At 39.1% G+C, this 26,451-nt stretch overlaps 2 protein-coding genes across 2 annotated transcripts in view; both read left to right on the top strand.

Moving 5' to 3' along the window:
- The first annotated feature begins 236 nt into the window (after window positions 1-236).
- On the top strand, window positions 237-1,288 carry LOC6584082. The gene is made up of 3 exons (XM_002009706.4): window positions 237-661; window positions 742-889; window positions 941-1,288. The coding sequence occupies exons 1-3, from the start codon at window positions 262-264 to the stop codon at window positions 1,056-1,058; spliced, it is 666 nt and encodes a 221-aa protein (XP_002009742.1). The 5' UTR covers window positions 237-261; the 3' UTR covers window positions 1,059-1,288.
- A 7,025-nt stretch (window positions 1,289-8,313) lies between these two features.
- The window catches only part of LOC6584080 (myb-like protein P), a 63,510-nt gene continuing 45,372 nt past the window's right edge, over window positions 8,314-26,451 (top strand). Inside the window, exon 1 of the mRNA XM_002009704.4 lies at window positions 8,314-9,322. Within this exon, the coding sequence (XP_002009740.2) occupies window positions 9,004-9,322 (319 nt within the window). The 5' untranslated portion in view covers window positions 8,314-9,003. The remainder of the gene's footprint in view (window positions 9,323-26,451) is intronic.

Genomic DNA, 26,451 nt, shown 5'->3' with positions numbered 1-26,451 from the left:
GAACGTGTGACGACGAACGGATGCGAACGTGCCAAGCAGCGGCAGGTAAAGCCAGGTAAGGCCTGGTGAGCCCGCCTCAGTCCCAATTAGCTGGCGTCGCTGCAACTGTAACAACAATTGAGCCCCTTCCACATGCATGCCGCGTCGCCCCACTCATCGACAGCTGTTCTGCTATCGGCCAACAGCAGCCAACGCTAACGATAAAAGCAGCGCGATCCACTTGGGCCCAGCTAAACGGCCGGCAATAGCCGTCAGCCGAGCATGGCCGAGGAGAAGCACCGCATGCTCTACCAGGGCCAGGACCCCAGCCAGCCGGTGTGGCGCGCCCAGACGCCGATGGAGCAGCCCAGGGAGAGCTGCATGGAGCCGCAGCAGCCGCCGACCTACGACGATGCCATGGGCAATCTAAACACTCTGCGGCTCTCGGCTGGCACTCCCGACCCGACCGCTGCCTCCTGCCAGAGCAGCGGCGCCGATCGTCGCTGCAGCCTCTCAGCACCCGCCCTGCTGCGCAGTCAGCTGCTGGAGCAGCTGGATGAGACTGCCGCCCACTGCTCCCAGCGGCCGCCGCAGGAGCCGCACATGGATGGGGGCGAGGTGTCAGCCATGCCGCGGCAGCAGGAGCCGCGCAGGGAACGACCTCGCCTACAGCAGGCGCACAGTAAGTACTAACATGGAGCTGGAGCTCCACTTCCAGTTGAGTTATACCTGATCTGAAATGATCTGGTCGCCTTTGTCCAGACGTCTTTGCTTTGGCGCCACAGCCCCGACTGGGTGCCAGCTCCTGTCCGATTGTGTGCCCCGCCTGCGGCCGAGAGGGGCGCACTCTACTCCGCACCGCACCCAGCACCCGCACCCACTGCTGGGCGCTCTGGCTGTGCTCCATTGGGTACGTCCCTGAATCCCAACTTTGTGCATCTCATTCATGCCTTTCACTTAGGTGGTGCTGCTGCGCCTGTCTCTATCCCTACTTGGTGGACAGCTGCTACAACACGAACCACTACTGCACCGTATGCAAAGCATATCTCGGCTCCCATAATCCCAAGGATTGCTGCTGATCCATCGGATCCATGGATGCATCCACTGCTGATTGACTTTGACAACAGTTCCTTGACTGGCTTGCTTCAACTTCTGGAACATTTATTATTATTTTATTATTTATTATATAAATATACAAATAATGCAAAATGATAATATTTAAATTATAATTACAATATAATTTTCTATATTATTGATTTTTATACTTTTAAAAATATATTCAGTGGCTAAGGCTACTGCTCTTAGCAGATGACCAAATTTTATTTATTTACTTATCTATAGATAACATACCAATAATTCCTTATTACAGCAGACAGTACTTTCTATGGTATGATGTAAAACGTGTATATAGCAGAAACTAATCTAAATTTCTATTTTTCTAATCATTTATTTTACAGCCGTCTGTCGTGTCACAATAATATTAGGATGTGATATTATGGAATGAATATTAAAGAATAATTTATTAATATTAATATATTGATATTAATAAATATTTTCTTTAAGTATTTGTTTCTAACCCTTTTTTACAAGTATTTCCTTTAAATATTTCTTCAAAGTATTTCCTTTAAGTATTTCCTCCAAGTATTTCTTCCAAGTATTTCCTCCACGAATTTCCCCCACCAATTTCCTACAAGGTCTTCCTTCAAGTGTTTCTTCTCTGTATTTCTATAGAGTATTTCCTCCAAGTCCATATCCTCTAAGAATTTCCCCCACGAATTTCTTCCAAGAACTTTCTTAAAGTATTTCCATTAGGAATTTCCTCTAAGAATTTCCTCTAAGTGTTTTTTCTAAATACTTCTTATATTGATTTCGTACAAGCATTTTATAAGTATTTTATTCAAGTATTTCTTCAGAGTATTTCTTCTAAGTATTTCCTCCAAGTATTTCTTCCAAGTCTTTAATGCTTATATCAGCTGAGCTGAACGATCATTAAATATTCACACCCACTTCACTTCACTGCACTACACGACTGACCCAACCAGGCCTGGGCGACTGAAGAAATGCTGCAGTAGCTGCCCTTTATAAAGAGCAACTTTCACTCAAACACTGTCTCAAATGTTGAGCCCGAAGTCAGGTAGGGGTCGTTGCAGTAGAGCCTAAAGTGACCAATGGGAGCACCCTCTGCTGCTGCAGGCATTCAGGCTTCGTTTTAGTCAAATATAAATACCGAATGAATACATATGGATAATCACAATGATCTTCCGTAGTTGTTCTTTGTCGGACAGACGGAGAGACAGACTGTGAGATGGATGTGAGGGAGACAGAAAGACAGTCAGATATTCAGACAGATATACGGACAGATATATAGGCAACTGTGATAAGGCTAACTGTTGCTATGCTAACCTATATAACCTATAGACGACCGTTTCTTCTGTTCAACAGTTCTCTTAAGGAATATTACTTCAGCATAGTCCCCGCCTAAGATGCAGTGTGTACAGCTGCACTTAGTGTTAGTAGAGCTAGTCGTAGGGGCTTTATGTCATGGCAAAACGTGGACAGAAGAAAACAGCGACCTGGCAGAAACTAACTGTTGTCAGTCCAGTCAAAGCAGAGGCCATAATGGAGCGAAAGTGCTGAAAATGCAGGAACAATGGGGACAATGTGCACAGCCGGAAGATTAGTGCAGGATAACACTCAGTTGCAGTCGGACAGGCAGCTCGAGTAAGAGCAACAAACAACAAAAGCAGACATTGTATAAGGCCAAAATAAAAATCAAATCCATATCGATTGATGATCAGCTCAAGGACAGGCAGCTGCATGAGTGTGAGTGTGAGTGTGAGTGTGAAGATGCCTCTGTGTGTGTGCGTGTGTGTGTGTTTATTTTAATCCATCTTTTATTCTAATGCATATTCTATGCATATTCAAGTGAGTAGACATTTGGATTATATATAAATATGTAAATGTGTGTGTATGCATGTATAATTGTACTTTGAAACTAAGTATGTTTGCTTGTATGTATGTATGTATGAATGTCTGCTTAAGCTGAGCAAAACTGCCGAAGTGCTAAAATGTTGATAGAAATTTTCAACAGTTCCCAAGTTTTGCTCTGGTCCAAGGATGAAATGCCCAACTGTTCTGAATAATAAGAAACTTTTAGTTATTAAGTGGAGCACCACATTGAGTAGGATTAAAAAAATATTCTTTATATATATATATATGTATACATATATCCTTAAAATAACAAATAATAATAAATTTATTATATTTTTGTATTTCTTTCAGTTGAATTTTACAGAAGTGTAAGATGTTCCGCAAATAAGATGAGTATGTATATATACACATATATACATATACTATTTATATACTTTTGTATGTCACATTTAATCTGTCTTAAACTAAGTAATAGGCAAATCGACTATCAATACCTAATTATTAATTAAACAGCTGGCCTGGGCTTTAGTGAATTACTCCATATATATACATACATAATTATATTCTTATCTATTTAGCAGGTGCAGCCCGTGTGACCCCTAAAACAATATACATATTGTTGTTGTCTTTGGGCAGCTGACACAGCTTCAAACTGAGATAAGCTACCAATTGCACGCTTTCTTTTGTTCTCGCTTCATCTCTCTTTCTCCCTTTCTCTCTAGCTCTCCCACTCTCTCCTTGTCTCGCTCACTCCCTCTCGCCTTCTCTCCTGCTCTTATTGCTTATCTCCTTCAATTATGAATTTCCCTAGCACTTACTTCTTACGCACTAAGAAGATTACAAATGTCTCTCCCTCTCTCTCTCTATCCCGCTCTCACTCCCTCTGCCTTTCGCTGCCCATCAATGGCAAGCAAAACATAATTGTATTTTTCTATACTTAAATATGTATTGTCTTACTTGCTAAAGCCATTCCGCTCTGGCCACGTTTATTCCCCAGTTGTAAGACAGTTGTAAAAAAAATAAAAATAAAAAAAAAAAACTGAAAAGAAATAAAGTTGCATTGATTGTTCATTTGTTACCTTTTGCTCTCTCTCTCTCTCTCTCTCTCTCTCTCTCTCTCCTCTGTTGCTGCGGCTCCATGGGCGCAATGCTGCTGCTGCTGCTCCTGCAGCCGGATGCTCACAAAGAGAGTGCCCCAAGGATGTTGCCATTCGCCTATTGAACTAACAGTGGCTCGAGTTGTTGTTGTCGTTGTAAATCGGTGTTCGTATGTGGCCGCAAATTAAGTTTGCCCGCAAGTGAAGTGTGCTACGGCTCTCTCTCTCTCTCTTTCACTCCCACTCTCACCCTCTGTCTCAGTCTCTGTTAAATCGAACAATGATTGCCTAATTAGCGGGCAGCTGGACAAGGCCTTCGCGCTGGTGCACAGCAAAGTGAATGGACTCATTGGGAGTCACCCGAGCCGAGCCTTTTCGCATGCAGAATGGACGCTCTCTTGCACGTCCAATTAGCTCCGGCTCCACTTACAGCTGGCTCAATCAGCGACAGTCCGTTATTGGGCAACAATTCATATCCGGATTCAGAATTGCATCCGGCTGCCGCTGCACTGCCATAATGCACAAAAACAAAAAAAAAAAAGCATCAGATGAACAAGAAAGAGGCGCACACATACATACGAAAAAGAGCAACAACAAGAGCAAAAACAATGAAATGAAATGAAATGAAATGAGTAAGACAACAGCAGTCAATTAGCTGACCGAGTGCCGTAGGAATAATTACGGCTCTAAGCGCATTACGGCTGACCTCACGCTGGCATTGGCGCCATGATTATATCATGAGATGCCAATGAAGGCAATCAAAGCTGGAATGTAAGAGCAATATAGCTGGAGAGGGGGCAGCAGGAGCAAGAGCAGGAGGACTTCATAATAATAATAATAATGTGTAATGCGATAATGAATACGACCTGCCATCAACACCACACAACAGCACAGCACAACAAAATATTACCAAATAACAATAAAAACAACACAAACAGCAACAGTAACAACAACAGCAACAATAACAACAACAACAACGACGGCAACAATAACAATCGACTGCAACAAAAACTTAGGCGCTTCGCAACAACGTGCCGCAAATAAGTTGCCAACTTTAATTAGATTAACTTACTGGGCTCACATAAATATCAATAGCACTTCATTCTCGTTGTTGTTGTTGTTGTCGCTAACAAGCTGCCTACAACGCGGGCCACATAAATAGGCTTGACACATATTGAATAACTGAACTGAATTGTTTTTGCCCAATCAACTGGCACTGAATGCCCTGAATACCCTGTAAACACACGCATATGGAAATTGAGTGAAATATTTTTAAGCGACCTGAGTGTATATATAGATTATAGATCTTAGTCCAGATTAAGGGATATATAGAACTAAGGAGCCCTAAAAATAAATTTCATTTATTCGTGTATGCAAAAATATTTTGGAATTTCGAATTGAGAATAAAGATCCTAAGTAGAATAGAATTGAGAAACTACATTAGAAAAATGCAAAGAGTATTATGTTAACTAAACGGTATACCCTATAATCATAGAGGAGTATTTTATAAAAGAGAAAAGGTTCGCGCATAATTGGATTTAATTTAATTTAATTAGTTGGTCTATTAATTAAAACTATGCGAAATGTTTTGCAAATGAAAAGTAGAAATTGAATAATGAAATTTAATATTTAGCCTACAGAATGTAATTTAGAGTTTAACAAAAAACAAGCAAAAATAAAATGACATATTTTTACTAGATGGAATAATAGTAAATTTAATTAATATATAATAACATTTCCGTCTAGTACTTTTATCTGATACATCATCAATATTTATTCATACCAACCAGGAATACCCTATAAGAGAAGAAGAATGTCTTATGGCATAAATGAAATTAGTCATGCAAATATGCAGACTTCATCAGCCAGCGGCAATATAATGCAAATATTTATGATTTGTCTGCGCTGTTCAGCCATTTTAATTGGGATATATAGAAGGGCTCGACTCATCACAGACATATGCTATGATATGATATATAGATATAAGTGATAGGTCGAATTCTTTATGAATCTATATGCCACATTTGCAAGGTCTGTTCAAAAAGTTGCGAGGGCTGCTCACTCAACTTTTTGGATTACGTAGGTTGGTAGGATCATATAGTTTAGCTTAATGTTTACTCAGGTAGGACTATTTTGAATGCTAGTATGTTAGGGCTTCTCGGGGCTTCTCTTGGATTATGTAAAAAAATAAAAAATAAAAAACAGAGATAATAATCCCTATTCCCTGAAAGTGAAAAGGTTCATTAAAGCAGAAAAATAAATTCCGATTGAGCAGATAAAGAAAGTCGGCATCAAGATCACGAAGAGTTACTTTTTAAGTGCAGATTGAGATTTAGCAAAGCATTGTTGAATCTGCAGCTGAAGCCGGATAGGAATTACTATTGGCTGAGGGGGTTAACTTTGAAGAGCACCAAATATAGAAAATTATGAAACCGTAGGCCTCAATTTCCAGTGCTTTATTCTTAAGTTTATCTTAATTATTATTATTTTCTTATTAATTATTTCCCCAGCTCTAGTAAATAATTATAAGTCAGTCCTAATGTTAGATAAATTCAAATCTCTAATAAATATATAATAATAATTAATAATTAATTCATAAATTATTCGTAAATTTCAATAAATTATAATAGATAATTATGAAATGCAGAATAATATTTTAAGTAAAAAAAATAAATAAATAAAAAATATTAATTAAATATATATGCGCCTTAAAAAAGTATATATGTATATTTTGTTAATACCTCACACACAGCTTGTTTTATTCCATTGCAACATCGACCAGCGCCAATTGAAAACCCCCATATAATACCCCCCATGAGTTTCATAAACATTATAGAAAAATAAAAAAATAAAAATATAAATTTTGCTCAACACATTCAGAATTCAATGAATACTAATCAAAATGATTTGCTGCAAGTCTGTAAACTTCTCCAACTCAGTCCAGCTCATTCACTTGCTGTAAGTAGCTAAACAGTTAACTTAGCTAATCGCTAATTGCATTTTCGCAGTGAGTTTTCACACCGAGTTTCTCAAGGCAATTAAATGATTAGCTTAATGCAATGCTCAGGCTCCATTAAGCACAAACAGATGTTGATTTTCGCTGATTTCAATTTTACAGCTCATTATTTATTGAATTGGCTTGATTTGGCGTCCGAGTGCGGCTGGCTTAAGCTGCTTGGTCACTGACTGGCCTATAGGCCATATATATATATATATATACATATATATGTATATGTCGTGCGGCAGATACTTTTGTATCTATGGCAGATAACTGAGCCATCTTCACGTACGCGCAGTTCTTAATATATTGAACTACTCAGCGCTGTGGCCGCATTAGATAGTCAAGCATATGCGAATGTCAGCTGCAGTAAATAGGCATATATATGGATATGCTCATGGATATATGTGTGTGTGCGAGTGTGTGTGTGTGTGTGTGTGGCTGACTGTATTGACATTGGGCGCCGCTGTGTGTGGGCGTCCTTTTTCTCGAAAATTGTCAATTTTTGGCGGCAAATGTTTGCTCAACATATTTACGGATATTTGCGGCGTGTTGATTTGTTGATTATGTGCGACGATGCGTGAACAGAGAAAACGGGAGCGCTAGCGCTCTCGCTGCCAGGAGACATCCAATTGGAGCGTGAACGCGCACACAGCTGCACAGTAGGAGTAGCTTGAAAGCCAGGAATGACTAATCAAATTAGCAGCGAAAAGCAATTGCAAATATTTTAATTGCCAGCCGAGGCAGTTGGCCGATAATTGGCTAAAACGCTAAAAACGCTAACTGCCCGCATCGATGGCAGTCGCTGAGAGCTGTGCAGTTGGAGTTGGCAGATGGCAACCGTTAGCCGTTAACCGTTAACTGTTGCGGTTGGGTCGCGTAAAAAGGTCAGTGAAATGGCCAAATGGCCAAATGGCCAAACGGCTGCAGCGCTTCGCTGACGAATTCAGCACGTAGCAAGCAAATGAACTACAACGTCGTCACATCCACATCCACAACCACATCCACATCCACATCGATGTCTGGCTGGACATTTGTTCGGCGTCCGCAGCGCCGCTGATATCCATATCGGATTGTCTGCTGACGTTGAGTGGCTTGAATTGTTGCAGGCGCAGGCGCTGAACGGGCCAGCAGCCCGCCGAGTCGGCTTCCATTCACTAAACGGCTGCCGTTCGCTCGGCTGCCCGCCCGAAGCGGCATGGCGACTCGTGCGTTGTGGCGAATCCTTGCCTTGCCTTCGCTTGCCTTCGCTTCGCTTGGCTTGGCTTGGCTTGACTTGGCTTGCTGCGTACGGCCAGCACGTTGGCTGGCTCAATAGCGCCTCGCACGTTGGCCGCGCAACAACACGTCGCGTCTGCTATTGTGAACCGCTGAAAGTGCTCAAATTTGGCCGTTAACGCCGGCGTGCGAAACGCGTCGATTGCGATCCGCAGTTTTGATTTGGATTTTAGCCCACCGTCGGCAGTCTGCTTAGCATTGTGTCCACACACACACACACACAGACATACACACATATATATATCCACAAGCATATTAAGTGCTTGAGAACGTTCTTTGTGAATTCCGAATTCCGAATTTTTTTTTTTTTTTTTTTGGTTTTTTGTTTTTGTTTGCGCCGTTTGTTGTGGTCGAAGTTTTCGCCTGATGGCCGCTCGGGGATTCCAAAGCCAAGTACAGTGAGTGCGCGAGTGCGTGAGTGTGTGTAAGCGAGTGTGCGTGTGCGTGTGCGTGCGCTCGTGTGTCTGTGTGTGTTTGACAATAATACAAACCCAATAACAGCGATACCAATAGCAAAAGCAACAACAACAACAACAACATACATTAAATCGCAGTCATCATCGCTCTTGGCTGCTGCCGCGTTATTTCCGCTTCCGCTGGCCGCTTCGCTCCTTGCACTTATCCTGCAATTACTTAAAGAACTCAACTCAACTCAGCTTAACTCAACTCAGCTCAACTCGGAGCCGGCAGCCAGAAGACGGAAGTGGCAGCGGTTGCACCATGCCCGCTCGCACAATGCCCAAACGGCGGACGCCGCTGCTTGCCCCGCTGCCCGCGCCGTCGGCGGCGCTGCTGTTGCTGCTGCTGCAGCTGGCTCTATTCGCGGGCCCAGCTCAGCCCGACAAGACGAACGGAAATGATGCGATTTCCGTTGCCGCGAACGCCGCCAGCGGCCATCGTCATATCCACTCAGCGGCGCCGTCACTCACACTGATGAAACGTGACGCCAGCAGCGAGGAGGAACGCTCTGCTGCAGCAACCAATGTGCAGCAGCAGCAGCAGCAGCAGCAGCGCTTGGATTTCTCTGCCTATGTGAATGGTAAGTGGATCGCCGAGACAAACTGTTGAATTCTGTAAAATACCTGCACCCCCTCATACGCCCCTCCCCCAACACCCCCACTCAATACTTGAGAAGCGCGAAGTGAAAGTGTCAAAAGGTAAATGCAACTGCAATCTGCTGCAGCTAATTGCGCAGGTGGACAAATTAAATTACATTAAAACTTAATAACAGACTCTGAGAATGTATTCAAAAATAGTAAATATTAAATATTAATTATGTTAATAATAAATCATTTATATATTTTTTATATTTGTTTATAATCATTTACTTGGGAATAATTTCCATACACCAAACTGAGCTCAATCAACGTCGCTTTCTATTCATTGAAGCTGAAGACTCTATTGAACTATTGACTAAACATTCGTGCCTACCCTCGCAAAATATTTTCATATATTTCAATATCATTATCTACTGAAATACAGTCAAATCCCGATAATTCGAAACGGCAAGGGGATCTGTTTTATTTATTTTTTTCGATTTACACAGAAATTCAAATTATCGAGAATTATTACGAACGAATTTCTTTCATTGGTATAGAATTTTTTTCGGTTTATTGCGATTTTCAATTTAGCGATGTACAAATTATCGAGACTCGCCTGTATCAAGAAAACAAGTGTTCTGCTGCCTGTTAGACAACTTAATCTAAACAATTATTGTTTCATGTAATTTTGAAGGCTTTTTAAGATAATAAATACATAATATTATAGCTTAGGGAAAGAATTAGTTATAGGGTTTTACACTCACTTTATACCTTGTGATCGAACCGAATTCTCTCTCTTTCTCTCTTTCTCTCTCCCTCCCTCACCTTATCTCTTTCTCTATCTGTCGCTCTCTCGCACTCTATCTCTCAAACCCCGAGGAATCGCTATTAGGCTTTAAATAAATATTTATTTAATATATGTCTGAAATGACTGAAAACAGTGTCAAGAGTAACTTTTTTATTGTCTTGCTTTTATATACAATATGTATACAAATTTCTATTACTTTTTTCCTTTTATTTAATTTGTTTCTTTTATTTATATTTGATATAGCAATAAGCCAAAAAACCAAGTCGCTCTTTTTTTTTCGGCTTATATACAATTTTTGTTAGTTATTTAAATCTACTACATTGATATATTACTTTTTAAGAAGGTATCTTTTCAATCTACAATTTATTATTAACCATTTATTAATTTCAACTAATATTACATGTTTTATTTGCGTTTGAAGTTATTAAAAAAAAGAGTATTAATGTTAGACACTGTATATATAAGTCTATCTTTTTTTTTTTTAAATTTCATTTGCTCCTATATTTATATTATTAATATAGGACACACTTAGCTATATCTAGGACTTTCACAGTATATTGACATAAAATTTTAAATGAAATCAAATTAATGCCTAGCTGCTCCATAAACTGGTTGCCAATTAAAGCGAAAATCCGTCAAATCTCAAAAAACTTCAAGCCAAGATCACCTAGATCATCATAGACAGATGGATCCCTGCTCTACTATTGTACAGCTATGCCCTTAAGCTGCACTGTCTGTCTGTGCACTGGAGGAGCACCTTTTGCCGGACAGTTGACTAAATAGAAGTCATTCAGGATTTGTAAATATTTTGATTATAAATATAGCATTTATATATATGTTTCGTCTAAGCGCACTTGGCTTAGCCCGTATATGCAGTCTGAATGTTTGCATTTGAAATAGCAGGCGATTGTTCTCTGACAAATTGTAATTTAAATATGGCTAGATGTTGCTCTAATGTATTTGTGTTTGTGTGTGTGTGTGTGTGTGTGTGTGCTTTGTGCTTGGCTGTTAAACTGGAGCAACTGGCTCCAACAAAAATGTCAAATCTAAATTGGTTTGGGCAAAAGATAGAAACTGTATTTATAAATGCTAACACGTGTAACTGTGAAATGCTCCCACACACACACACACACACACACTCGCACACTTACACAGCGGCACTCGGCACAGATATGTGTGTGTTTAAACAATTGGCAATGGCATTATTCATACGCACCGTTTGCCGACTGAGCGGCAACCTCAGCCCATTTGTATGCCACACATATTTTGCCTGTCAATATGTTTAGCAGTTCAACTATTCCGCCGACTGCCACGCCCACGCCCACAGCCACTCACCATAATACGAACACACGCACTTAGTTACTGGACTCTGTTTGTATAAAAGCAATTAAAACTGAAAGCACTCTAAACAGTGAGAGGGAGAGAGGGGATGAGAGAGAGAGAGAGAGGGAGAGAGAGAGGGGATCCAGTTGAACACTTCCATGTTATGCAAAATTGATAATAATACTATAATTGCACTTGCAGCTGTCAGTGCAACATTTGAGTGGCTGTCACTTGTGGCACGATGACAATAACCAAATAACACCAGCCCCAACAACCGTTACACACTGCACCAATTACAGCTGAGCCCAATTTTATTTATGTGTGTGTGCGTGTGTGTTTTTCCTCTCTATTTGATTTTCAGCGAATGCAATTATTTGATTCGGTTCTATCAAATAAACATATCATTAATTTCATTTTTATTGAATTCATAATTTTATTTATTTTTCATATGTATATATATTATATATACATATTTTATATATATATACATTTGTTTACCGTTTAATTTTTGCTGTTTTTAACTCAAGTAATTTTTTTAATTGGAACTGCTCCAGCGCTGAAGCAAATCTAACTTGAGCTTTCAAATATAAATAGGTGAAGATTTATTAGGTAACAAGACATCATAGATAGCAGCACATTTCTTCAATGGAATATTTAAATTAAATAACAAATTCTCATATAGGCAAAATTTTTATTTGTTTATATGTTTGATCAAATATTTACATGCCCTACTAATCTAGGCAATATGATAGGGGCTTGACGTGTCTGGTTTTCATATACCAAAGGATTCCAGATATATTTCCCCACAAATGTAAAAGGTATAAAGCCTTAGTCTTATTTTATCTGAACGAATTTGTTGCTCTCTTAGCTTTCCCTTTCTATTGATGGCTTTATAGCGAAGTATCGATAACAGTATAGTTAATTATCGATAGTTGACTATAGTGCACCCCTGATTCCCATTGGCCTACTACAAAAAGTAGTAAATTCTACTCCATGAATGTTTAGAAAATAAAAGATTTCCATACAACGGGCCGCATTATCATAGGGCCTCAAGCACGCAAGGGTCTGTAGAGCCTGTAAAGCATCTCATCTCTCGTGAGAACGTACATGAATATGGCAAAAGTTAATATACATTAATTAATATACCCTATCTATTCTTAATTCTCATTAAAATCATGCATATAAATATATAAATATATGGTTCGCATAATATTTCCTTCATATCACTGACCTCTATTCTAAAGGCCCCCACCACATCTGCGCCCATCACATTTCACCCTGTCCTGTGCATAAATACACATGTATATAGTATATTGCTGTGATTTTATTCATTCTATCTATATTTTAAATTTAAAAATGTTTAATTAACATTTTCAACAAATGTTTCTTAATTGATGACCTAATTAAAGCAATATAATCTTAACTGACATGTAAGTACATATTATATTTGTTTGATATATTCAATGAATAGATATATGTATATAGATATTTCGTCTTTTGTTTCAATTGATTTGGTTAAAGCTGCGAATGCTTCACATAAATAATTTGGTGGGCAAACAATTGCTTTGTGGATCGGATATGGGATCGTATGCATAGAGGGTGCGTGCATTGTTTGTTTACAGTTACACGCAGCTATGTATTGTTGGGTGTGTGGCTGCGTGTGTGTGTGTGTGTGTGTGTGCGTGGGTGCGTGGGTGCGTCTGGCCACTTTGCTTATTCATAATCCGCGACAGGCCTTGTTGACACCTTCACCTATACACAAAGGCATAACGACAAACACACACACACACCAGCACACACACTCACTCCCACACATTTGTGTGCACATATGTGTTGTATACAAACAACAAGGCCTCAGCGAGGGTGACCAAAACTGTCCTATCGAGGGCTGTTAAAAAGTTATCTAACTTTCATACTCTGTCAATACCAATCAGAGCGTAAATAAACATTGGTGTGAGTGTAGGGCGTGTCAGACTGCTAGATATCCTATCTATTGTATATATTGATGTGCTAAATCTGACTTGTTTCCCTATATTAAAAGTCCAAATTGCCAGTTGGCTGTAGTCTCATTAATTGGTGTTTGATTTTCAAGGATTCTCAAGGATTTCATGTGAATGAATCTGCTCCTGAATCAGCAGGAGGACATAGAAATTATATTATTGAAGACATTTTTAATATTTTATTTTTGTTGGCGCAATGACTACATTATGTACAGCCCTCGAGCACACACTCACACATACGCACACCCACACATATACATATATACGTATGTATAAGTATTTTAACCTGTCCATAAGCTAAATGCTGGCCATATTGTTGTTTTTGCTGTTGCTGCTTCCTGCGCTCTGCTGTGCTGGTTTCTTTTGGCGCTTTGTTTGCTGCCTCAACCGCCAACGCACTGTCGTCCGCCCCCTCCCCCGCTGTGGCTTGGTACGCTCAGATCGGAGCATTTGTCCCCAGTATCTCTGTTTGCTTTGCTGCAACTGTTTTCGTATTTTTATTGTCGACCTTAAGCAGATAATCAAAAGTAAATAAAAGCGTGTTTCATTGTCGGCGCTCACTAAAGTGTGTCCGGGCAACATAGTAAATAGATTTTTGGCAGCCACTGTCAATTGTTTATGTCCAACTTGGCATTAGCCAAGCAGCAGCAGCAGAGGCCCACGCTGTAATTTCAAGTGTGCCTCTTAAAGTATTTACATTAAAAATTAATCACTCAACAAAATGCCTCCGGGGACAGTTTATGAGAGTTTGATCTCCAAATCGAATTAGGAAAAACACAGTTATCTACTTAAATAATCAAGCTCTTTTCGGCTCTCTGCGCGCTGCTACCCTCAATTAAGCTACTCTATTATTCTATACAATGTGTGCCTCTCTGCGTATGTGTGTGTGTGTGTGTGTGTGTGTGTGTATTAGTCTGTCTGAATGCGAGGCGGACGTAATTATCTACATGATTATTAAGATTACTTCTCAGGTTGGCAGCATCTGCCGAGTAATTAACTTGTAAGACAATTTGATTGAACCAATTAGGCATATAATGGCATTAAAAATGAGACAGACAGACAGACAGCCAGATAGACAGACAAACGAACAAACGAACAGACGAACTGGCAAACAGACTGCCGATAAAAATCCCGAACACAATCTGTAATAGCAGTACTTAACGAATTTAAGAGCAAACAAAACTGGATCAAGGTTTATATTTATCTCTGGCCAATTAATGTTCTTAACTGTACATGTATATTACGTATATTTGGTATTTGAATTAAATTTGTACAGCTGAATATAAATGCCTTGCAATAATATTGTGAAATCAATAGAAAAGTCCCATCTCTAAGTTGGCTTATTCTGATTGGCTGCTGCTGTTGCACTAGTATTGGTGTGAGGCTTGAGAGCTTGCGTCGAGTTGTTGTACAAATGTTATCCGAGTGAGTTTGCGTCTTGGCTGCACGCAACTCAAAGAGGAGAGAGAGAGAGCGAGAGAGAGAGAGAGATACAAATGTAGCTATTGCTGAGCGTAGTGCCGGCTGTTGCTGAGTGAGAGCGAGATGGCTAGTTAGGCACTCGGAGAGTGTCACTGGACGAATAGAAGCGACTGGAAGTTGCCATTCTGGAAGAGCGCATTATGAGAGCCTACACACAGTACAGTGGGAACTCGTTATTGAGCGCAGCTGTAAAAGAAGAATATTAGAATAGAAATTGATCAGATTAACACAAACTCGACTGTTCAGCGCAGCAGCTAATCATTGCTTATAAAATAAACTCTCTCAAGTTGTTCTTCTCCTTACATATATCGCCCTTCTTTACTTTGAGTGCATAATAGCAATTTTTATTTATTTACCTTTGTCTCTCTCTCTCTCTCTCTCTCTGTTTAAATATTGTCTGTATACTCTTTAATTGTTCTCGCATCAAACTTTGCCCACTCTCAATTTGAATAGTAAGCTAATTAAATAAAATATTATTAAGGCTTCGATTGTAGTGAGGGTTTTTTCATATAATTGGAGCCAAGGCAACAAGTGCCTGCCCCATGTCCCTATCTCCCCGTCTCTCTCTTCCAAGACCCTGGAAAACTATGTCTGTAATTCAGACATACATAATACAGACTCTGTATAAACACATTAAACTAAAGAGCTCCAAAAGCTAGAGACATGAATTAGCTTCAATTACAGTCGAGTATGTAAAGGTAAAGGGATCAGTTTTTTTTTTTCGATTCACACAGAAATTTAATCGAGAACGAATTTTAATTAAGGCGATAACATTTTTTTTCGACCTATCGCGATATTCGATCTAGGCTCGACTGTAGTTAGCAATCGATTGTCAGATCTTAATGCACTAAGATGTTTGCAAATATATGTAAAATATAATTAAATGCGCTTATGATAATATATCAATTTTTAATACTTTTAAGCTGTACCATAAATAAATTCAAATGAGAGAGAGCTGAGGCAAATCATTTCTCTGGTTGTTCCTCAAGATAAGCCACTGCTAGCTGAATGCATTTACTTAATTTAATGGTATTTGTGCTAGGCTCACAGCAAATGAAACACTTTCTTCCATGGAACAATATGCAGCTGATAATATACAATGTATTGTATTTAGTCCTCGGCATGACAATGTTACTTAGCTGCTATTGAAAGCATACTAATAAGGCTTAGATATCCAATAGTTAATTCAATTGCAACTATATACCCGGGGAGAATATTAAGCACGCTATGATTTAGCTGCACTATAAGTGAATGGGAACGCAAAATCTCTTGCACTTAGCTGCAATCATTTTTGCTTTAACAAAAGCTCAACTCGTGTGCAATCTGAGCTGATCCGCTCAGCTCGGCTTAGGTTACGTTTAAGTAGACAATTTATGCAAACATACAATTGATTAAGTAAACACACACACACACATGCATACACATATTCAGTTTGCATGTATTTGGTTGGACACACTTGAATGTGCAGCTGCTTTGTAATTATTCATCGCATTGAGTGCGTATTGCTATAGCCTGTCATTTAATTAGCAAATGCGTTCTGGGCAAATCGCATGCCTGTGGGCATGGTCGGGGCGTAAATCAAAGAGCTGCCATCGACGGCTATTTAATGCAGATGCCCTTGTTAGCGAGTGCCGTCTGTGCGGTGCAAATTACAGGCGGCAGCTGAGCGGAAAATTTATTTTTATTCGCCAACATTTGCACGTTTTTACAGACCGAACAGAGTCGAAGTCATAGACGGAGACGGAGATGGAGACGGAGACGGAGGCAGAGCCGAAGACAGAGACAGGATAGCGAAAACAAAGGGCGAGTGCGAAAAGTAGCGTGACCAAGTCTGGTCTGCTTCCAAAGCCCAGCCCCAGTCGAACCATTAAGGATGTCCGCATCCTTGACTTAGCACCGACTGGGGCGGCCATCACTTTTATTGCGCTCGCTGTGCCCGAAGCGTGGCCAGGTTGCAAGCAATGACTTGTCTGCCAGTGCAGACGGAAAGAGAGAGAGAGAGAGAGAGAGAGAGAGAGAGGGAGAGAAAGGGAGAGAGAGACGGCTGCAGCTGAATACAATGCAGTCTTGAAAGCACTGGCAAAAGGCGAAACAATTTGGCACCACATTGCGTATGATTAATATAAATTGTTTGCAGCCCACATTGATAAGAGAGGGAGAGAGAGAGAGAGAGAGAGAGAGAAGGAGAGAAGTAGAAGTCGTGCACATTATGCCCTATTAGATTTAGAGAAAGTCGTCTCAGCTGTCACATACCCTTTGACTAAGGAAACTCGCTGCAATTTGCAAATTCACAAATTTCACATGAGCCACGCCATTGATAAGTCATCAAGTGCTGTTATCCATTCTCGACTCGCTTAGAATTGAAGGCAATGCGACGTCGTTAGGAAGGTTCCGGCACGGCTTTTATCAAAAGCGCAGCAATTTAGCAACTCTGCCTCAAAGTGCACTGCTTGGCATTTTTCGGGTAGGTAAAGCGGATTGAGCGGTTCCCTTGGCAGCCCGCATCGTCGCGTCGTGTCGCGTCGCGTCGTGTCGCGTCGGTCTGCCGGCGGCACATTGCGTGGCGTAAAGTGTCACATTACTGAAAGTGTGGCAGCACAGGCGCCGGACGGTACGATGGGACGATGGGACGACATCCTCAGCCATCAGCCACGCACTTGACTCAACTTGCTGGGCTATAATTTGTGGTTTGCATGTCGCGCCACCAGCAGCAACAACAAATAGTCAAACAGCCAAATCTACTGCAGAGCAAGCAGTTTCCTTTCAAAAAAAAAAAAAAAAAAAAAAAAATTAAAATACTTTGCATATAACTCGTGAAAACATTCAAAAAAAAAAAAAAAAAAAAAAAAAAAAAGTTTGCAATGAAAACGAAACTTGCAAAAATCACGAATGACATCCATTGCTGACATTGACTGTATTCTAGCTGCACCCTGGGCAATTTAATGCCAGAGCTTCTTCTTCTTCTTCGTTTTCTTTCTATATGTATTACTTTATTTTATTTCATTTTATTTATTTTTTTTTTTTTTTTTTTGTTATACTTCAATTTTGGCTCAGCACAACATTTTGATGTACGCTGGCAACTCGGGGGACATAACTTGCAGCTCTGCAGAGCCCAGTCTCCTGCCACATGGCCAAATTGAATGTGGGCGGGGTCGGGTCGAGGCGGACAGTGCAGTCGAAAGCAAAAGGCAAGGAATTCCACAACGAAATCTCGGCATATTAAGTGGGCATATGAGAGCTCGCGTAACTTGGCTCTCCGAATGTCGCATGCCGGACAAATTGAAAACAAATGTTGAGCTGACGTCATATGATGGGGCGGCGTTGGCCGGATATGTAAATGGAATTGAATTAGACTAAATTTAGATGAATCAACAAGACTTTTGTGGCAGGCATATAGTCATTTGTATATCTTAGATGTAAAGAGCTGTTTTGAATATTAACAGAATCTCTTTTGTAGAGTCTAAGACAGTCTAAGAAGTCGATCGATAGATCATAAAAAGGATATTTATTGTTTACTACTATCCAACTTTATAAAATATATATTAAATATATATTTTGAGCATCAATGAAATGCGATTTATTAAGAACCTTAATTGTATTAATAAATAGGCTCTACCAGACTAGACTTGTTACTGTGATAGAATCCAATCCAATCCAATCCAATTAGACAGTCGACACAATCCAATTATATTCAATTAGGTCAACTACTCTAGACAATTTAATGTAATATGAACTATGGTAATGTAATGTAATGTATGTTATGTAATGTTTTGCTATGTTATGTTATGTTAGGTTTATGTTATGTTATGTTAGGTTTATGTTATGTTATGTTATATTGTGTTATGTTATTTTAGGTTTATGTTATGTTGCTATGTTATGTTATGTTATGTTACGTTAGGTTTATGTTATGTAATGTTATGTTATGTTATATTATGTTATATTAGGTTTATGTTATGTTATGTTATGTTATGTTAGGTTTATGTTATGTAATTTTATGTGTTAGGCCTATGTTATATATGTAATATTATATTATGTTAGGTTATGTTAATGCAAAGTAATGTAATGCAACATACATATATACATAAAATTGAATGAATTCATGTAATTGTTTTCATGTAAGCTCCGACTTAGGCCATAAAGCCCAATGTATAAAATTGATGTTACCGATTTTAGCATAAAGAACTTATTCATGCAACAAAGAGATAAAAAAGCCGTTAAACATTTATCAAAATTGTTATATATTTCATAATTCAAGCTTCGTACTTGAAAAGGCAGACGAACGCACTTAGATCATAGATTAAAACAACTCATTGGCCTATGATAAATAGTTAATGACGCAAACGACTTGCAAATAGCCATAAGACTTTGTTTGGCCATATAAAAACTGTATTATCGATTCCCAAATCGATACTATTTCATTTTCTCAATGCTATATTAAGCCTTGAACTGTGCTCTCACAATTCTACGTCATTATCGAAACCCAATGAAGTGATAAAGTGGCAACATTTAGTGACTTTGTTGTTGTTGTTGGCTCATTTTTATGGCCGCTGCCAAAGTATGTGGCTAGGTCGGCTTTTTCTTTTCGCGGTGTGGAGGGGTGCTGCAAAAAGTTCGGCAAACGAGCAAATAATCAGGCGAAAAAACTCAAAAATCAAATGACATAAAAAGCAAAAGGACGCGGCATGAAGCGAAACAAAAGCTCAAGCAAAACACAGCAACTGAAACAGAAAACAGAAATAGACGCAGAAGCAGAAGCAGAAGCAGAAGCAGAAACCAATCGCGCAACTGGGCATAACGTTCCGAGGCACAATGAAATAAATTAACCTTGAAGTTCAATGTGGAAAATGTAGTCCTGCTGGCAGAAGTCGCGCGCTCTCCCCACCCCGCCTCCTGCCCGGGCTGTGTTGCCATGCAAAGGAACAAACATAAACAAAACGTAGCGGAAAGTTCATAAAATACCAAATAGTCTCCGCCGCTTGACTGCCTATGGGCGGCCCACTATTCCATTCCATTCCGAGTGCTCCCGGCTGTTGGCCATTGGCCGACTATAGAATACCCTGCCACGCACGTCTTGCTGCCCGATTAGGCAGACAATCAGCATACAGAACTGGCTGAGAACCGGCAGATGATTGAAGCTGGCAATGGAGGAGTCTTGAAGCAGGAATGAGGAATACCCATCAATTGGAGTGCCATGACCCGTAGCCCAACGGGCAACAGCAGAGCAGAGCAGCGCAGAGCAGAGCTCGGCAAATGTACACATAATTACTCATAATGGAAAATCGCTCTGCATTATTTATGGGACTGTTGAGTTCACACCGGCCCCATCGACAAACAACAGCAATCGAAAACCACAAAGCAAATTTAAACAAATTTATCCTAATGACAACCGCAATGTTAATACATTGTCCTTCTGTGAATGCGACAGTTGCCAGACCGCTTCAGAGCGAGCAGAGTCCATTTACATAAATGATAATCCTCCCCTCCACGCACACGCACACACACACACACACAGACACAAACACACAGAGAGACAGAATAACGGCTCACCTTTGAACTTTAGGCCATATCAAATTAAATAAAAGGTTAGCAGTTTGCACGAAAGTTCAGCTCAGCTCAGCTCTTTTCGACTCGGGCCCCACAGTGGGCAGCAAACAGGAATAATTCTGTCAAATTAGAGCGACAAAGCAGTTAAAGTGTCAACTAAAATAAATTCAAGCAGCAGCTGAGATATTTATATCTAGTATAGCGCCTGTCCATCCACATTATCATCACAAAATAGACGAAAGCATGGCTTTCCACTTAGCCAACTCCTGGGAATCTGATTAGACAACACTCGAAGCACTGCGCCGAGCTGCCCAACGTCAACTGAACCAGTTTGGCTTCTTCGCCGGAGCACCCCAGGGCTCCTTTATGTAATCTTATTTATTATACATATTTATTCAATATTCTGCGAATTCATTTGCCAGAATTTAAATCAGCAAAGAATCGATTCTTATCGATATTGTGCGAATGGAATGAGATATCGAAGTGAGCATTACCGAGGAGGTGGGATGAACAGGCAAGTGGCCTTACCTACGGAAATTACAAATTCCATTGAAATAATTGCTTTGATCTGGTCTCTATGTATATATAGTATATATATGTACAATGACATGCCGATAATAATATCGAGAGTCCAATATTTAATGTCGACTTACATTTGAGCTATCAGGGTTTTCATTTAAGGAGTTTTAATATCAAAGAGATTTCATATTTTTCGATAATTTCGATAATCCGCAATGGCCAGGGACAGTACGAGTATATGTTGTGTATTACATGGGATTACGATTTGTCGGGATTTTCATTTAATGAGACTTGTGAAAATTTGTGAATTAAAAGGAATTTTATATGATTCGATAATTCCCATAAATCAAAAGGGCAACAAACCAGCATTTTTATCAAATTGGCATCAAAAGAATTTAAATGAATAAATACAAATACAAATTTTGTTGTAGTTGTTGACAAAGGGTTTTAGATTGTATCTAATATTTCTGTTGACAAGATGTGAATATTTATAGATCTCTGTTATTTGTGTATTATCGAAATATATTTTTGCTATATTATCAATGCATTGATGGCTGAACGTATGCTATCTTTTATTTTGTCCCCTTTATAAAGCCTTTATGTCGTTTATTTGACTTAGCGCGGGGTAGACAATAATGAAATTAAATAATTAGAAAACTACAAAATTCAACAGTGACAAAAGTGCCTTATGGCTTCATAACTATCGATAGTCTGACTGAGAGCAAGCTTCTCTCTCTTGAGAAACAAAATTGCAATATATAAGCAAAAATTTGTGAATTTTTTACATTTAATCAATATTTTCAGAGAGACTACAAATTTGTATTAAACAAATATTTGAAATTTCTTACTCAACTATATAGATATTATGAAGACAGATACCTTCTCTTTCTGTATAGCAGAAATTAAAAAAAAAAAAAAATATATATATATATATATATATATATATATATATGTATATATATACATACAAAAAAAACACAGACATTAATATGCACATGGTTGACTGAACTTGAAGAGTTCTATTCAACTGCTGAGCTCACTTGCCAAAGTTTATAATGCTACTGTGGATCCAATATAATTCACATTTTGCAGACCGATCGACCCTCTGCATGACTTTAATTAAAAAATTAAAAACTATTAAGCAAATAAAAGCTGCGCATAATTGCACTTTGCATCGTCGCTGGCTTGCAAAATGTGCAAAAATTGGCGTATATTTTCAGCTGAGGCCAACATGCCGGGCAGGTTGACAATTAATCAGAGGACGAACAATTTAATTACAAGCGCGCATGTATATGCTAATTAAAAGCTTTAAGCAAAAAGTAAATAAAATTACCAGCAAGATTCTATAGTTGGCTCGCTGAATTGATATTGGCAATAAATCGACCCGAGCACTTTAAAAATCAATTTTAGTGAATATTTAAGCAAAGGCACTCGTAGAAAGTAAGGTTAAAGATGGATACACTCAAAAAAAAAAAAAAAAAAAAATATATATATATATATATATATATATATATATATATATATATAAATAAAAATAAAAAAATTTTAAAAAATATCCTTATATAATATTAAAAAATATAAATGTTTGTAAATAATATTTATTTTCCATACACTATAATGTATGTGCTCTGATCATTTGTTTATATAATGGTATTAAGGGATATATACTTTGTAGCACTAACTCTTTTATTTATAGTATTTATTTATAATATATTTACATATGTTTTTTCCTAAAGGTAAAAGTAGATTAAGTTACCATCAAAGCTAACAAAAAATTTTCTTCTCTCTTTCACTTTTTGACTTTTAACATTATTAAGCCAGTATCACCTTTGTGAACTTCTCAGACTGTTAGTTCTACCCATTTGGGTATAGGTTGAGTTAAGCAAAATGTTTGTTGCATACTTTCAGGTCTAGCGATTAGCGAAAGAGTCTTAATTCACTCCTAGGTATATAAGTATGAATGTTGGCGTTGTTCAAGAGAGAAGCCTCAGCTTTCTTGGTATAACTTAACAGAATTGATTTGAATGTCTACAGCACGAAATAAGCTATCTCGAGACAATAATTTCAGAAGTACAATTCGATTAGTATATCCGAATTTCTCCCCGAATTATAATAGAAGAACAATTAAAAAATGGAAAAATATCCATTGAAATTATTTTACAAGTAAGTATTTAAAAAGTTTACAGGTTTGCCAAGATGAGAATCAAGGACATTGAGCAAGAGCTCAGGGCGCCAAAAAATTGAGGAAAAAAAGCAAGCAATGGCAAAAACCCTATAAACAATATTCTCACCCAAAATGCTTACCAAGGGTTGCATAAATAGAGCTTCCCATAAAACTGCTAGAACCAGAAGAAGTCTCAAATACGAGATACTTCCCAGACCTCCTGAACCGAATCTCGACTTAAAATCTATCACACTCTCTCTCTCTCTCTTCCCACTAGCTGACAAACTAAAATTAATTAATTTCTGCTCAGTTTGAGTGGCCCAAAAAGGTAGCAGAAGACGGGTCTGTGAATATTTCATAGGCAACATTTTTTTATTGTTGGAAAATTGATAAAAAGTTGATGGACCCAGCCTAGCATGATAAAGCCGAAGCTTAGCGCAGCTTCACTGTGCCCCATGCCCACAGTCTTGCCCCAGTGTCGGCTGCATATTTGGACTGTGGTAAAGACAAGAACATCAATCGTATTGGCCCATTTGAGTGTGGGACGCTGTGGCCCGGAAAATACCCGACTCGGACTCTATTAATATATCACTTTTAATATTTACCCCGCAACGCTCCGCCAAGCCCTGCGATGGTCGCTCGACTCAGTCTAACGCCTGTCATATGCTGAAAAGGGTTTCAGATTAGCATTAGCATTCAGAGCTCTCAGTTCTCAGTACTCGGAGACGGTGCGGTTTTTTGGGGCGTGTATTTTAATTGTGTTGACTTTGTAAATGATCCATTCATAATGCTTCTTGAAGGCATCGTTTGTATTGCCATCCATTTTACTGCTGCTGCCTGTTTTTAATTGCCGCAGTTAAGCCGGTCAACATCAGCAGCAGCAGCAGCAGGAGCAGCAGCAGGAGCAGCGGCAGGAGCAGCGGCAGTAGCAGCAGTAGCAGGAGAAGCCAAACGAAAATCGATAATGAATTAATTTCCAGCATGAGGCAAATGGGCCAGACAAATTTATGACTGTGGGCAGCCTGCATATTTGCCTTGGCCACTGCCCCGGACAGCGGCTGCAGTAGTAGTTAACGTTTAACACATGACTATTGGCCATCGGACATCGGACATCGGACATCGGCTACAGTGTGCTGCTCGCACCTGAAAGGCCGCTAACCGGCCGACCGGACACCTTTCCTGTGGCCTCGGGCCAGTCTCGGGCCTTGCCACTGACTACGGCGGGGGCGGGGCTCAGTCAGTAATTTATGTAAAAACAATAATGAAAGTAATATCTATGAGAAGCGCACAAATATGAACGGCAAGTGGCCTAATGGGCTCTGGGCCTGGCATAAACATCGTGTTGCAATCAGTTAAGATGCGATCAGATTTTAGCAATAGGTGCTCGGATTAGGGGCGGATCAGGGCTTGACAAGTAAATAACAAGTGAATGCGCTAAGATACTCTAAGTCAAATGTCGGATACATTTGCTATATAGAACCAGACACAACATGAGAATATATATTTATATGTCTTAGATATTTGCACTTTGAGGCTCTGACTACTACTCATCTCATGCTTAGATAACCAAGTAAGGGCATTGATATGAATCGATATTAATCGATATGGCTTCACCCAGCCTGGGCTAGGCCCAAACCTGAAATGTTTAAAGTCAGTTTGAATACCAAAATTGAAGCCATATTACAATATAATCGAATTAAGCTAAAAGCAAACACCTTTCATTTGAGTTCGCTTTGACGCTTTGGCATTGTGCTGTGCAATAAATGCGGCTGGATTCATTCTCGGCTCGGCAATCTCGGCTGTCTCTCTGGCCCAACTCAAGAACTTTTGTTGAACTTTGATGAGGCAGATTTACCACTTATGAAGCAAGTTGCATGTGCTCAACAAACTTGAATATGCTTTAATATGTGTGCGTATGTGTGTGTGAGTGTGTGTGCGTATATGTGTGTGTAGACTTTCTTTAAAGTTTCAACTGTTTGAGTAGGCACAGCATACATGGAAGAGATTTTCCTCGAAGCACTCAAGGCTGAGACGTCTGAATCCGTACAATGGAGGCATATATCATTAAATAAGTCTATGTGGTGCACTAGGAGGTGTCTGAATGATTGAAAACTTGTTGGATTCTACATCGAAGACAACTTTGAAAATATTTGAGTATTCGAAATGATATATAATTAGATAGATAGATAGATGGATAGATGGATGGCTGATAGATGAAAAGATAAATAGACATATATAAAAATATATAGATAGACCGACAAATATATAGATTGATAGATGTATAAACAGATAGATAGATATAGATGTAGATGGATGGATCAATTTATTAAGAGATAGATAGATAGATAGATAGACAGATAGATAGATAGATAGATGCATAAATGGATAGATGTAAGGAGAGATAGATGGATAGATAGATAGATATATAGATATATAGATAGATGAATAGATGGATAACCATGTATATAGATGTATAGACTGATAGGTGAATGGCTGGATAGATTAATAGAAAGATGGATGATGGATGATGGGTAGGTGGATAGATAGGTAACCATACGGATAGACATACTTATAGACACATAGATAGATGGATTAAGAGATATATAGATAGATGGATAAATGATAGATAGATGGATAGATGGATGAGGAATAGGTGGATAAATGAATGGATTGCTACATGGATAGATGGATAAACATATCCATAGATCTAAAGATATACATATAGATAGACAGATAGGTGGATGGTTGGATAAATGAATAGATAATGGGAGGATAAGGAGGATATAGTTAAGTGGATAAACATCTAGATAGATATATAGACAGATAGATAAAATGGTCGATAGATAGATGGATATATAGTTAAATAGATAGACCGATATACAGTTAGATAACATTCCCTTACCTGAATATGACATAAGATAGTCACATTCGTATCAAATTTAAGTTAATTTAAGGCTCTCTTAAAACTGAATGCAATTTAATTCGGGTTTACGCTGCATTTGTGAATTTAAATAAACAGTTATTACGGGCTATTTTTAAACTTTAGCTGAAGTCATATTCAGGTGTGCCGATGCACTCCCTGGCTGGCTGGCTGGCTGATGAGCCATAGCTATCGCCCGGCGCATGTCACCTGCCAGCCCAATCAATTAGAGTCAATCAAAAGTTTTCAGCTCAACTATTTATTATGCATAAGTGGGTGATATGAGCTGCACGTGAATATTAAAGGGCCCCTCCAGCGCAACTGTAACTGGCACTAGCGACGCCAGTCGGCGAGTCTGTCAGCCAAGT

The sequence above is a fragment of the Drosophila mojavensis genome, unplaced genomic scaffold, assembly GCF_018153725.1.
Source record: "Drosophila mojavensis isolate 15081-1352.22 unplaced genomic scaffold, ASM1815372v1 contig_136, whole genome shotgun sequence".
Taxonomy (NCBI): domain Eukaryota; kingdom Metazoa; phylum Arthropoda; class Insecta; order Diptera; family Drosophilidae; genus Drosophila; species Drosophila mojavensis.
This window is presented reverse-complemented; position numbering and strand designations above follow the sequence as displayed.